Source organism: Gouania willdenowi, chromosome 16 (assembly GCF_900634775.1).
Source record: "Gouania willdenowi chromosome 16, fGouWil2.1, whole genome shotgun sequence".
Classification (NCBI taxonomy): Eukaryota; Metazoa; Chordata; class Actinopteri; order Blenniiformes; family Gobiesocidae; genus Gouania; species Gouania willdenowi.
The window spans coordinates 23,080,985-23,097,126 of record NC_041059.1 but is presented as its reverse complement, the minus strand read 5'-3'; the positions used below and the strand labels follow the sequence as shown (position 1 = coordinate 23,097,126).

The window sequence follows — 16,142 nt, the reverse complement described above, 5'->3', positions numbered from 1 at the left end:
CTAAAAGTCACACAAACAAAAAAATAAATAAACACTGATGATATTACCTCAAATCCTTGGGGGAGGTAATAAGAAAAAGCAAGCATTGTTATTGGCCAGGATAGTTTGGGGGGTCTGTAGTTATTCACCTCCACATTACACTTTTTACAGGGTGAGCAGAGGTTAGAGGTGTCTAAATAAACACCTTTTCAAACTTTCAAGGAACAAACTTCAGACTATATACTAACCTTGGAGTTTAAAGTAAACATTCACCAAACATTTACTGGGTGGGTCAAAGAGCAGATTGACCTGGTAACACAGAATGATGAAAAAAAAACTCATAAAACTTTCCCACATGAAGCACATTTGGCTTTGATTTGATACATTTCTGTAAATCAATCATCTGGTTTTATCCATTGATAATAATTTTACATTATTATCAATGTAAAATTCAGTCCTCATGTGTAGCAGGTACAGCAATAAAGTCACGGTTGAACCACCCACTGTGAATGTTCAAACCTGTGAGGCTCTTTAAGGGGTTTAATACATCAACAAGATTTGTCATTTACTTTTACAGAGAAAGTCACAAAATGGTTGAAAAAAACAATCTCTTTTCTCCCATCACCATTCCATTTTCTCTTGTAGCCAAAACTCAATCTCCATCTTGTAAAGTAGACAGCAGCCCTGAAGCTAAAGGCAACAAGGACCCATAAAGCTTAAGCTACAGTTGTGCCTTATATCACATCACTTTAAAAGTGCGTCACATCGAGAACCACATTGTTTTACTAACTTGACGAAGTCCTTTTTATAATCAAGTAACGAGCTGCTACAATAATTCCTATAGTCATGCGTGTGTGCACACATAGATGAAAAGTTGACCTTCGTTTGCACAACATACAGTGGCTACAAAATAGTGAATATAAAGAACTCACTGTTTGATGTTGTTGCGTTAGCTCTATCATGTAATAGCAAAGGTTTCCCTGTTGTTGTAATGTTTCTGTGTTAGAACCCGTCGGTTTATGTTCAAACTTGTCAAGAGGAATACATTTTTTTTTTAGCAACTAGACTTTTATGTCACCTGCAGTTTGTAGAGTTCCTTCATGTTTATGTGAAAAGCATTAATATGGAGGGACATGAAGAATGAACCTCGCTAACAATTGTTTGTTGTGAAAAAGTAAAAGTAGAATCAAAAGAGGGGCAAAAAAAAAAAAAAATCAAAAGAAAAGGAGGGTTTGAGCTTGCATTGGTTTAGACATGAGAAGGATAACCAAACAAAGCTGGCAACGCAAATTTAGATGACAGGCAAAAAGAAAGTGAGAAAAGAGCCAGGAGCTAGAAAAAAGGGGGCTGAAAACACAAACAAGTTAAAAATCTGAAAAACTGTCAAAAGCAACAAAAAAACTGACATTATATTACAAGACGAACCAGCAGAGTAAGAGAGATGAAGACGAGAAAACTGGGATAGAAGGCACAGAAAAAGTAAAGTTACAAACAGTGATGTCCAAAAACAAAGTAATAGGCTAAAAAAAAAGTAGAAGGCAAAAACTTGTGGCGAGAAATCATTGCGCGACGAGGGGCGCCGGGGGACTTTTAACTCATGATGATATTGATCATGAATGTTTGAAAAATGTAAAGCTGCTACTAACAATTATTTTGGTAATGAATAATAACACATTCTTGTGAAAGAATACTTTCAAGTTAAGAAATGTCTAATCAGTGTTATCCATATCACATAGTTGATAATAAATTAAAGAGGTTTACTGTTCAGAATAAACAATAAACAGCAGAAGAACATGTTTTAAAGTGGGTACGTCACTAACTAACTGATGAGTACAGTTAGTTAAACATGATTTCAGACATACACACAGACCTAATAATACCTATTATTAATTAATACCTATTTCAATCACAGACTGTTTGCTAACAAACATATTTACATGTCATTAGAAATGAAAAATTGGTGAAATATCACCGACAGAGATGTCACTCCTCTCTCTGTCCGCATACAAACTGGGGCTCAGCTGTTTCTGTTTCGATGTCTCTGTATCTCCGTTATGCTTTAATGACTAAGACCTGAAGTTCAGGGTTTACACTTAAAGTTTTTCACCGATTTGTTTAAGGTGAAAATTTCTGAAGCTTTAGAAACTTTAGGTTGCGTTTAGCTTTCCAGTGTTTTCCTCTCTCCGCCATTTTTCTTCGCTGTTTACTTGCACAAAGTTAGTTGGGCAACACTATCCCCACTAACACTAGCACCTCTAGCGGTCAATGTAAGGTACTGTAGCAGAAAGAAAGCAGGAAGCGGCCGCGGGTTGGATTTTATAATTTATTTACATGAATAAAAAACGATGTGTCGACGCTATAAAATCCTCGTGGACAAATTTTTGTTGTCAACATTATCGATTATGTCGGCTAATTATTGCAGCCTTTCAATTCCATAGAGAAGAATTAAAAACCCCATCAACATCTACTTTTTTTCAAATTTGGTTTGTAAATTATTCTTACCAGCGACTCTTGTCTTTGTTGAATCTTTCTTAAAGATAATGTTTATTTAATTTAGTTGAATTAAGCAATGTTGTGAATGTTAAGATTTATTATATTATTGGGGAAATGTTTAGAGAGAATAACTGTTTTCATTCAGTTGCAGCCACCAGATTTTTGTTTCGACCAGCAGAGGGCGCTGGTAACCCAGTGTTCGGTTGGGTTGCAGCTATTCTGCGCAGTGAAGAAGAGATGCTATGCGCTAGCAGACAGAGCTAATAGAAAAACCTGACTTTTACAGATATTCACGTAATATTACAGATATTCTTTTGGTGCTAAAATGGTAAGGAATCATTTATGAACATGTTTAAAAGTAGAAGGTAGCCAGAAAGAGAGTAGTAGGCAATTCCGCTTGCAGCCTGCGCTTCTGGACATCCCTGTTACAAATCTTTTGAATGATGACATTTTAGTCCTGTTCTCTTCCACTGTCATTGTAAAACAATCAAACAAGTAGCTTGATGTCTGAAAAAGTGTCCACTTCCAATGTTGTAGCTTTAAAATATGACAATATAGTCTTGATCTTAGTCTGTCGCAACCTTCCACTAATTAAATCAACCATCTATTTTTTTTTTCTTATTAGAACCCTATATTCTGGAAAACAACTGAAATTCCCTAGTTCTTCCATTGAATGTTTGCATTCGTTACCTGTTCTCTGGGTCTGGTGTGGTCATGGCTCGTGTTACGTAACACATCCTCAATGGTATGCACCTCCGGTCTCCGCTTACAGACAGAAAGGACTGGGTGGAAGGGCTTGGAGGGTCAAGTGAGGAGAAAGATGAGGAAGAGGAGGAGGAAGAGGTGATGTGAGGGCTGCTGTTGAGGCGAGGTGACTCAGGAGGTGGTGTCTCCCAGCTGATCTCTGAAACTGGGGAGCCCTTTTTCACGTACGGTGTGGCTTCACGCATGTATTTCACTAAAAAGTAAAAGGAGAAAATGAATATAGACATGTTCACTCCAGGCTATAGATCATCAATAATACTAACATAAATTCATGCTGTGATACACTTAAGTTATCTTTTTTTCAGCACAGTATTATATTAAACCCAATTGACACAAAGGCCAATGAAACTCTGATCATCTCACCACATGTCCGTCTCCCGTGTAAGATCTGAATGGATTCGAGCAAGTGGAAAAAATAAATGTGTCTGAGTTGTTCTTGTTGCAGCCACAATATACATAATTATAAAGCTGAGTTGTGTAGTAAATGTTACAAACTGTCATGAGGCGGAAGCAGAACAAGCAGGAGAAGTCCTTCCCAGTTTCAGCTTTGTGCTTTAATGATGCTTCAGCTGGTGTGAGGACTCGAGAGTGTGTGTGTGAGTATGTGTAGGCAGATTATGAAAACCTTCCAGTGTTTCCTATTTGTCCACACAAAAGGAAAGAAAAAAGAAAACCCTACATATATTAAATATTTAGTTAATTTAAGAAAAGGACCCAATTCCATAGTTAATGCAAGTTCTGTCAGAGAGATGATCAAATTGGTTTGGTACTTGCTGTTTTCATTTTGTATGTGAAGAATATAGAAAGAAAGATTCGGATCCTCAACGGCCGCCATGACATGAAGTTTAAGTAGTTCCTATTAAGGAGCTAAAAAGCCACATGAGCTTCAACTCAGGCAGAGCCAGCATCAATTCGACACAGAATGTATTTGAAGGAAAGGAAAGATTCCCATCACATTTGTGCAGAATGCAGATACAGGCAAGGAGAGAAACATTTAAGCAGCACAGACATAAAACTTGAACAAGTTCAACACAATTCCATAGATGCTTGATAACCATTTCAAACTCTTCATATCCGTAGATATGAAAGTGGAGGAAGAGCATGTAATAACAAGGTCACTCAGAGAGCACAAACCTCTGCCAAGCACCAAATATCCTGTTTGCCAGATATTGGCAGTTATCTGGATCAATGATCCTGATCGTGGTGCCATGATCATTCACACTTTAAAAGCTTGGAATAAATTTCAATCTCCAATAATAACGATATACTGTAATTCAATTCAGCTTTATTTATATAGCGAAAATTACAACAAAAGTCATCTCAAAGCGCTTTCAAAATATAAAATTTGTAGTCAAAAGGGGAAAAAAAAAACAAATCCACATGAACAAGCATAATGACAATGGGAAGAAAAAACTCCCTTTTAAAAAAAATTCTTTTAACAGGAATAAATCTCCAGCCAGACCAGGTTCAGAGGTGGCAGCCATCTGCCTCGACTGGTTGGGGTTAGTAAACAGGAGGAAGAACAGAACAGGATAGAGAGATAGACCATCCGAGTGTCCCAGACTAGTTGAGCCACGAACCATTGATCAGGAACTGCCAGCTCCAGTGTCAAGACACCAGTTGAGCTGTGAACCAAAGATCAGGAACTATCAACTCCAGCTTCAAGACACCTGAAAAAAAGAAAGGAGAGAGGAGGGCGAGGAGAGAAGGCACAGTCTGCAGAAAAACATGATACAAGAATACAGTGGAATGAGAATAAGTATGGGGTGGACATCAGTGTAAATGGTGTGTAAGCAGTGTGAGCAGTGTAATGGGTATACAACAAGGTTCAGAAGTGGGGGTTTGGTTACAACCCGGCACAACTTTGTCTGACGGGACTTCACCCATTGCAACCCATTAGAGCTATGTGTAGATGGTCGATTGTGTTTGAATATAGTGTTGGTGTTCTACTATATAATCTTAGTTTTTAGTTCCCAATTTTGTTAGGTTTAGGGCTTTGTTCCTAGTGGTTAGGTTAACGCTATTATATGGTATACGCTTTAGCAAATAAGTAGGTTTTGAGTTTAGCCTTAAAGGTGGAGAGAGTAGCAGCCTCCCGTACTAAGACTGGGAGCTGGTTCCAAAGGTGAGGAGCCTGGTAGCTGAACACTCTGCCTCCTGTTCTACTTCTAGACATGTTTGGAACTTCCAGTAGACCAGCAAACTGAGAGTGGAGAGTTCTGCCTGGACAATAAGGAACTAACAGGTCTTTTAAGATATACAGGAACTTGATCATGTAGAGCTTTGTATGCTAAGAGGAGGATTTTAAACTCTATTCTAGATTTTACAGGAAGCCAATGAAGGGAAGCCAACACTGGAGAAATATGCTCTCTCCCATTTGTACCTGTTAGTATTCTGGCTGCAGCATTCTGAATTAACTGGAGACTTTTTAGTGAATTACTGGGACATCCTGACAGTAGAGAGTTACAATATTATAGTCTAAATGTAACAAATGCATGGATTAGTTTTTCAGCGTCACTCTGGGTTAAGATATTCCTGATTTTAGAGATATTACGGAGGTCTGTAGCGCCATTTTCTCCCTTTTTCCTGCTTCTTCCTGCTTTGCTGGGTAGCATCAGTGGCTAATCTCTCATCTAAAGGTGCACTGCTGCCATCTTCAGGGCACAGTTATCTCATCAATGGCACTGAGCGTTTGGATTTGAAATGACGAGTTATCTCGTCAATGGCACTGAGGTAGTTAAAATAAACGTAAAATTATGGAGTTTGCAGCAGGATTGTAAGAAGTTGTGCTGCTGTAAGAGACAGCTGAAGCGTTCTATACCTCGGTTTAGTGTAGGAAGAGGACCAGAGATGAATACTGATTTCCCACGTCTTCAAACCGTTAAAGAGAAGGTTAAACTCGCTCATGGTCTGTATCGATTCATCTCGGGTGATATTGTTCATCCCTACATGCTGAAACACTATATTAGTAACACTTGCTGGCAGTGTGGGTAGCATTTGATTAAGTGTGATAGTGTGAACTGTAGCACATGGGATACAGTGTGTGAATCTAATGTTCTTAGTTATTGAGTCCCCAATATTGAGTGATGGTGGGGGAAAGAGAGCTGGGAAGGTGTGTAGGCTTGATACACTGACCAGGAGCATCCGGCGGCAGGCGGTCATCGCTGGCTGCAGCGAAGCCTCCGTCACCGGAGTTGGCTGGCATTGGGGCAGCTGTGCAGGAGTGTCTGATAATGTTCAGGTCGCTGAAGGCTGCAGAGAAGTTTTCGTTATCGCCGCTCTTCAGCGCTGAAGTGGCACTGCGTCTAACGGCGAGGAGGTCCCTGATGTCTGTGTGGAATCCACCATTATCAGCTGGCATTGAAGCGGTTCAGCAACAGGTGGAGTAGGGCGGTGCTTGTCCATGGCTGTGTGCGTGGCGCTAGAATGCCTCTGGACGGCTGCTCTAAGGAGTTTACGACGGGCTGCAGATGATTTGGACCGGTGGGAATTTAATCCAAGCGGTGGTGGAGGGCGTATTCCTGGAGGTTGTTTCTTAATTGGACTGAGTTTGTTTAATACAAAAGTGCTTCAAAGCGATTATGGAGAGTAAGTGGAAGGGGGACGCCATTTTCCCTCTTATTCTCTAATCTTTGGAGGACAACCTCGGCCCACGATGGCTGGCATGATGTGGAACAAGACAGTCTTGAGCTCAAATTCTCCCAGGGAACTGTATCGTTGTCACATATAGTGCTATGGAGGAAGGACAACAGTGGTATTGACTGTTTAATGACCGTGTCCATATACTTGGTGAGTAGTCCATCTTTCTTTTTTAGCTCGCTAGAAAGGCGACGAATTTCTTCCCGTAATTTGGTAATTTCTTTGTTGGTGTTTAGCAGTAAAATGTCTTTCTCTGACGGCAACTGAGGAGCAGCGTTTCCACCGTCTGTAGATGCGGTCATCTTGTTTGACGATGACGCGATTCCTGGGGGCCAAGTGGCTGAGTGTCCAAAGCAGTATGTCCAAATATATGGACACACCTGTTTTTTCAAAAATATGCAATGAATTGCTCAATCTGGATCCGATACAGATGAAGGTCCTGAGGTACTTGAGGAACCAACCCCACATAATCAAGTAAAATTGCATAAATATTGGTAAATTACAAACTGAGATGTGAATTTGTAAAAAAATGTTGCCAAAGATGAGAGATAGGGATTTTAATATTGATAAGGACCGCTTCAAAGTTTTATGGTTCTCTCAAAATCTGTTAAGTACCGTAATTTCCGGACTATAAAGCGCACCACTTTATTGGCCGCATTCCAATAATTTAGCAAATTTTTAAGAAAAATCTACACAAAGATCGCATCGTAACATAGGTTGCACTCTATTGGCTGATGAGGGTGCCCTTCAAACAACTCAGCCAATCAAAATGGGCAGGTAGGCGGGCTGCTGTACTCATATTAGAGATTTCCGTGTTTCAACTGATAAGTTTGCTTCTACACACAAACTATTCTCCTCACTGCCCCACGTCTTCATATCAGTCCATTTACAGCTTTTTATGGTCACTTTTTGCTGGATTCAGACTTATACAACGCTCCCTCCGCTCTTCTTAACGTGAATTACTGCGGAGCGATCACGCCGATTCTCAACTCTGAGTCAGAATACGGATGCGATCGTTCTGAACAAACCCCACGTGGTGAATTATCAACTTTATGCTGTTTATCATTTCCTTCTATTACATACTGGCTGCCTTTTACTGTAGACGGAGTGAAGATCAGAACAGCCTGCCCAACATACATCTCCGCTCCGTCTCCATCTGTCTGTCCTCCTTTACGTAAGCTTCTCCATCAGCCTCAGAGTCTCCTGAACAAGACTAATGCGGTGATTTAACAACTTCATGCTGTTTGTTTCATTCTATTATAGGGATGTAACGATTCACTCAACTCCCGATACGATTCGATTCACGATACTGGGTTCACGATACGATTCTCTCACGATTTATTTTACAAAATGGGACTGTAGACAAATTTTTTTTTTGGGAAAAAAACTAGAAAATACTGTATTATTTTCCTTTTATATTTCATTGTCAAAATAATCCCTTGATAAACTATTCAAAACAATGCAATTTACCTAAAAATAAATCTTGAATGAAATAAATAAAGGAATAATACAAATGAAAATGAAGCCTATTCATTTAAATTCTGGTTCTATAATAAACAATGCAAAACTGCATAATAGTTCTTTTTCTTTTAAAAGTGCAACTGAAAATGTATTTTGTGCCTTAACAATTGGACTTAAAAAAAAAAAAAACGTGATAACACTGATTTACGTCATATTTGTTTGGACCAGCAGAGGGCGCTGGTAACCCAGTGGTCGGTTGGCATGCAGAAATTCTTGCAGTGAAGAAGAGAAGCTATGCTAGCAGACAGAGCTAATAGAAAAACGTGACTTTTACAGATATTCAAGTAATATTACAGATATTCTTTCGGTGCTAAAGGGGCAATGAATCATTTATTAACATATTTAAGAGTAGAAGGCGGCCAGAAAGAAAGTATTAGCAGACTCCGCCCGCCGCCTACACTTGTGGATAGCGCCCTCTGCTGGTTAAAAAAAGGAAAAAAAGTAATGCGATTCAATTTTCAGAAAATCGATATCAACCGTGATACCTATGAATCGATTTTTAAGTGCCTTACAATTAATCGTTACATCCCTATTCTATTACAAACTGGCTGACTTACTTTACACAGGCTGCCACAGCGCTGTCTCTCTCTCTCTCTGCCTGACAACATTTCTCCATGTCGTTGCCAGAATGAGGGTGTGTGCATGACAAAATAACTGATCAGAATGATTTAACATTAACAGTTTCATTAGTCCACCTGGTCTAATGTGACTAAGCTAAAAAATTTTGCGGCATGAAGCTTGAAAAAAAGTAGCGTCTTATAGTCCGGAAATTATGTACTTTTAATGTAATCCGATTCCTAACAGTCACACAAGCAAACAGTGAAAGTAATGACAAGCAGGGAAGGAAAGGTAGAAATAAAGTGGGCGATCGGCTTTCTTTTTTTTGTCCTGAATCCTCGCCATGGCCTGGATGGTTAATTGGCATATCCGACTGTAGAGCCCTGTATAATCTGCAAACGACTGGTGGTGTTTGTAATCCAGCAACAGAAGTGTCTTTGAGATCATCTATAAAGAAGCTCTGTGAGATGGTGTAACAATCCTAACCATCAGCCTGTATAGGATGAATGATGGGCTGCTGACATAATACAGAGAGGACACACAGCAGAACAGCCCTTACAGTCCGATATGATAAAGGTTGTAAAAAGATGGATGCATTCTGTATAATGCAACCATTCAGATTGGAATGATGAAATACCTTACATTTCAGCTTTCTTTGGTAAAGAATCGTGCATTTCTGAGGCTAAAGTCACACACGGCACAGTATAGGATTTAAATGTGAAGATTTTAAAATGTTAAATAGATGTGAGAAAAGCAATCCTCTCACGAACACAAACACCTTCTGCCTGATCCTTTTAAAAGAAATGGTTTAAAAAAAAATCTTAAGCAAAAACAGTGAGTCCAAAGTCAGTTTTAATCCATCACAGTCAGCTTTTCAGCATTGTTAAGGGAGTTTTGCCTGATCCTGGCTGCCTCGAACAGTTTTTGAAGGTCAAGAGATGGACTTGTGTCTAACGTTAAAATTCTCTGTAGCATTTATTATATTTACTTTCTTTAAAAAAGTAAGCCTGAAACACTGACTCAAAAATATATGTTTTGCTAACTTTTAGTATCAAAGACTTCTGCAACAAAAGATGTCTTTGCGTGTAGCTGAAATGTCAGTTCAAATGATGAAAAAATGTAAAAAACCACAACAAAGGTTAATCTCAATAGGGCTGCCTATATCAGAAACAACAGCATGAAGAAAGTAAAAAAAAAAATAAAAAATGTGTTTCACTTTTCTTCTAATCTTTTAGGGCTCTATTCTCTGGGATACACTTAAGTATCTTCTGTGCATTTTCTTCGATTCAGGCTCCTGAAACGCCCACTGCGTAAATCGACCCAACGCAAGTGAACGCACCTGATAAGTCAACTATTCATCAGCATGCATGGCTATGCTGTAACCCCCCCCCCGCTCCATCTGCTCTCTAAAAAAAAAAAAAAAGGTGCGTCCAAACTTTAAAGAATGTTAAAGCCTACTATGATAGCTTTATCGGTGCTTAGCGCCAGATCAGTGAGAAAGTCAGAGAGAAATTCTGAATATGGTCCAGGAGTCAACTATTGATACTGCATTAGGTCGACACAGAGTGCGTAACTGGGATGAAGGTATACACAGTGACAAACTTAAAGCTGCAGTATGTAGAATCGGGAGACTTGTATAGAAAAAAACCATACCCATCCTGCCCTCCCTGTTCATAAACCTGGGGCAGTTTCACCTGCTCAGAGTGTTTGATCAACATTTCATCAGTGCTACAGCAAATCTGTGGATATAGTTGTCTGTTGTGGACAAGACCATCGATGTCAGGGATTGTAGAGTCTGAAACATCGTAGGGAATTCAGATACTGAAAAATATTCTGGCCTCGAGTGGTGAAAACACTGATGCATCCTTGTCTCCATTTGTTTTTGTGTAATCATCACGGTCTGGAATGACATCATCAGCATCACTTAAATTAGGTTAATTTAAGTTGATCAAAAGTTAATCAATAAACCTGCTTAGACTCAGTAAACCATTGATCCCTGAGGGGAAAGTGGATGACATTAATGCTGTTCTATACATCTTTATCTTTATATGACATAAATAATTAAAAAGGTTAGTCAGAATAATCCATGTCAGTACAACTTATATCTACCTTTTAACTGTATCTTACTCATTATTTTACATTACATTTTTATTTTTGACATATATTTTTGTTAAATTATGTTTTCTTTTTTATTAGTATTTATTTTGTTTCCTCACAGGAGTTAAAAACTAATTTTTTTCTATAAAAAATTAATGCGGAAAAAACGGAATTTAGAAAAAAATAAAATGGATTATATAGGGCCCTTAACCGATCGTCCCTTACAGGTATCCTTGTAAACTGTGCAGCTCTTAGTGACTTTTTTCTCAATAGAGAATAGTGACAAATGTAGGGACTTTATGTTGTGTTACTGTAGAGTTTTCTGGTGTTTTAGAAAGAAACTCTGGCACGAATGCACGCATCACTCTGTAGTTACTGTACTGTCCCTCATCACTTGCACATCAAGACTGCAAATGAATTGCTTCTGTTCTCTCCACCTTGGATATGTTTTCACTTACACCATCTGTTCTCACTCTCCCTCTGAAACCAGTATGTGGGGTGGACCCTGCGCAGTCATGGAGGTCCGTGCGGGTCTCCGTTGGGTCTGTTCCACCCGAGTATGTTTGGGACTGTAGACTGTTACTTTACAACGTCGATCCATCCATCCATTTTCTGGTGTTAACCGTTGTGCCTAACGCAGCAATGGGGACTTCTCCTGCTGGAATGTCCGCCATTGTACTTTACAACATCGGGCCTGAATGCGCATCGAATTTAGTCGGACAGCTTCAATAGCTTATGGAGCAGTGTTTGTAAAAAGATCTCTGATTGACTGAAAAGTCACGTCACACTCCAGCATTTTTCAGAAGCTCAAATATAGAGCCAGGAGAAGCTGAACATTTCCACTATCCACTCAGAACACTTTGAATTACTCAAAGGTGATTATGGATTTTTGACCAAATGACACCAAGAGAACGTACAGACTGCAGCTTTAAGTGCAAAGGCAGAATAAGTCACAACCAAAAACAACGCTGCTACGCGGCTTTTCTGAGTTACGTGCATGGGAGAATAGAGCCCCAAGTGAATAAGCAACTGTGCGACAGCTTCAGTAAGAGAATACGAGCCAAACTGCAAACTGTGACTCAAACTTTCAGTGTGTGACATTTACATTCCTGCTCTCAAGGGAAAACTTCACATTCAAACCTTCATCAAGAAACAGACAGTGTTCTTACTGATGTACAGCCTGACGTAATTATTGATGCTTATGGGAATTTATTCTGAATTTATGGTCATAACATGCAGTAAATCAATCACCTTGCTTTCGTTGCTTTAACGGGAAAGGTGAGCGGCTACTTGATATGTTTATTAAGTGACAGTTAGGCAGGAGAGTGACTCCCACACAAGTCCAATATAAGCTCTTTCATTTTAAATTAGTATTACTGAAACGGAATTACATTTCATTTGAAATTGATTTGAAATTTGATCGGCTGAAAACTGTAGTGTGGAACAACAAAGTAATGAGCAGGAACACACAACACATCCAGTAGCTATTGTAATTGTATTGTTTGTGATCCTAGACGCTGAACTCACACCAACCAAAGTGTCAAGTGTTGTCATTTTAGTTTCAGCATTCCGAGAAGTCCTTTCTCCAACAACAAATGCCCAGTCACTTTTCTTTTTTGATCAACACCTACCTTGAAGAGTTTTCTAGTTTCACAACATGTGACCTCAAACTAGCATTCAGCTAAAGTCAGTGGATGGCTTTTTGCTTTGAAATGCAATGTGCTCAATAATGGACAGAATTAGAATATTATATCTTTGGCTTCCTTTGAAGTTTATTTGTTGTAGAAGAAGAATTTAAGAGAAGAAAGTACTAAAAAAAAAAGAGAGAGAGAGAAACTCCTGTTAAAGCCTTTAGAGACTATTTAGTGAATAATTTGTTGTTTGTGAACTTTTATGAAACAGAGTTCAGAAAAATAAATGAAAGCATCTGTGGTGGAGAGGTGCATGATCATTACACTGTGTGAGTGTGCATATGTCCCCTGGGTTGTGTTTCTATTCCTTCAGCAACAAACTAAGCCCACTACTTTGCACAATAGCCCCAATAGCATGAGCAGGATGTGGAGATGATCAGGCTCATGCTGATACTCATACTTCATCTGAAACTAGGTTATGAGCTGATTTTGCTGTTATAGAAACCAAAAAAAAAAAATCCAAACGAAGATCATCGTTTTTTTTTATTCTATACTCCATCTTTCTTCTATACAGTTTTATTATTCAGTTTAGACCCTGAAATAGGACAAAAGCAGGTCAGAAAATGGATGGATGGATTATTCAGCCCAGTTTTTTGCTTCTCAGACTAAATATGGGAAAATTAAACTTAAGTGGCTTTTATAATAATAATAATAATAATGATGACACCAGTCACTCACATCAGTTATACCAGTGGTAGTAAGCTACAATGTAGCCACAGCTGCCCTGGGGCATACTGACAAAAGCTTGGCAACCATTTTGTGCCTAAGGCCCCTCTGACCTCCACCAACATTCATACACAATTCATACCCATCCATACAAGGCAATTTGGGTAAAGTGCCTTGCCCAAGGACACGGGAGCGGGATTTCGAATCCCCAACCCTTCGGTTACTGGTCACCCCACTATACCACTGAGCATTACACACACATTTGCACACAAACACATTTTTTCATTCACATTCCTCAGCCTGAGTCTTTCAGCAGAGATGGGCTACTTCACAATTTCACCTCTAATGCAGTATGTTTGTGAATCATTGTAGTATTATCCACAAGTAGAAACAATAATTGTAGGCTCAATAACAGTTTCATTCATTTGCTGCAGACAGTTGAAATAGCCCTTGGGAATGACAGCAGTACATTTAATTCTAGTAGATGATAGAAAGAAAGAAAACCAGAGAAAAATGGTGGAAAGATCAAAAATAAAAAACACAATCTACATGTATCTTTTTATTTCTAGCACAAAGCAACTTTACAGAATGTCCTGGAATCCAATTCTAAGCACTCAAATGCTGCCTTGATGGACAGTTTAAATCAAATATTCAACCTCAGTTGCAAACACTTTTTCTTGCCAAATATACACATTAGCAGTTGTGTTTAATAACTTGACATAGATAAAAAGACAGAAACAGCAGGCCCTTTTTTAATCCTTTCAGAACAAAATTGCTGTTGTGTAATAATCATTAAAACCCTAAAGGTAGAACATTTTCATTGAGTGTTTTTTTTTTTAAACACTAATGAACAGATTAATTTTTAGTGAAATCATATTCATTTGAGATAGAACACAATGTCAGACATGTTGAATGTCAGAAATATAAGTATAGTATAGTCGAGAGAACTGTTCAAAGGTTTAGAGAGAAGATAAATAAGGAAAAGGTAAAGATTAAGTTTAGAGTGTAAAGACCGACTGGTGTGGGATTAGGGCTGAACAATGAATTGCATTTGCGATATTATCGCGATATCATGAAACACAATTTTCTAATCCAGTCCTGTTAAGTGTTTAAGAAGTGCAGTCCACATGTTTACATGTTTCATGAAACGTGAAGTTAGATATGTTGAAGAGGTAAAGCCACAGATTTGTTTGCTTTATTGTTGTAATCTGTGCTTTAAAATTTGTATTTTATTTTGATTTAAAGTTTAAATAAATCTGAAATGGTTTATTATGAAACAGATTGATTTATTGCGTGTGTTCATTGAAAAATACATGACAAGAGGCCCTTGATAAAATAATTGCATATTAAATCGCAATCGCAATATTGAGGAAAAAAATTGCAATTAGATTATTTTCCAAAACCGTTCAGCGTTATGTGGGATTTCTAGGTTTGATGCCAATGTTTAAAAAGCTGATATCCGATAAATCGATTGCCAATATATGAAATACGAACATTGATATACACTGAATATATATTGTACATCAGCAAAAATTCTTATAATGCCCAAAATATGATTCAAAACAAAGATACTACTAAATTAAAAAAAGGAACTATACTTAGTAGAACTGAGGACTGTAAAGCCACTGATAAATGAGAAAAAGCAAACTGCATTTTGTTGCTAACTGCAAAGTTGCTAACAGTCAACATGGATTAAAAAAAGGCCACATGTAACCATAAGCAATCACCTAGTTCACTTCTCCCAGTGTTGTAATTTTATAATTATTACTGAAGATTCTAAAGTGGTAACTTATAATACAGAATGCACAGAGGCACAGAATTTCCACACAGAATAAAAGTGAATAGGAAGTAGTAATGTTTATTTATATAGTACCTTTCACAGACAGAGGTTACAAAGGGCTTCACATATCCACTCATTCACACTCACATTCACACACCAATGGGACAGAGCTGCCATGCAAGGTGCTAGTCAACCACTGGGAGCAACTTGGGGTTCAGTGTCTTGCCCAAGGACACTTCAACACATGGGCTGGTGTAGATCAGAGGACGGCCCTTTTACCACCTGAAGCACGGTCACCCCGTAATACATCCGTTTCATTATATAGCCTGACTGATTGACTAATGTCTAATAATCTGATGTATCGGCCGCACCGATTAATCGGTTGGGCTCTACAAAAGCAAAAAAAACGTGGCATTTGATGACTTTTTCATGACCTTAGAAAAGTATGTTTTATCATCAGCTGTTTGTTACTGTTGTGTTTTTTTTTTTTTTTTTTTTTTTTACAAAACTGACTGAAATTAACCTCTTTTTTACAGAATACATTACTGGTATGTCCATGTAAACTGGCTTCACAGAATTCATAGAGCTACACAGCTGTCAGATATGCTTCCTCAGGTGTTCCTTTTGTTTTAACCTGCAGTACAGCAAGCAGTGAAACTAAAAGTTCTCTTTCATGAGGAAAATCATGCAAAAGCAGGGCAAAAACAAACATGGGTAAATGAAAAAATGAAAAACCAGTTTCCCTTAAAATGAGGGCTTTAGTCTTCTACAAACAAAGCCTAGAGAAAAACAGACGTACTCTAACTGTGGTCTGTGCCTTTGTTTAGGCCATAAAAACAATAGTAGAGAGGAAGAATGAATGAGTCGATGTATTATCGCCACCAAAACAATCACTGGTGCTACGCAACATTACTGTTATCATCATCATCATCATCATCATCATCTGACTCCTG

General features: G+C 38.4%; 1 protein-coding gene across 1 annotated transcript in view; it reads right to left on the bottom strand.

Moving 5' to 3' along the window:
* sntb1 (syntrophin, basic 1) overlaps positions 1-16,142 on the bottom strand; it is a 54,896-nt gene that overhangs the window by 23,235 nt on the left and 15,519 nt on the right. Inside the window, exon 3 of the mRNA XM_028470690.1 lies at positions 3,163-3,430. Within this exon, the coding sequence (XP_028326491.1) occupies positions 3,163-3,430 (268 nt within the window). The remainder of the gene's footprint in view (positions 1-3,162; positions 3,431-16,142) is intronic.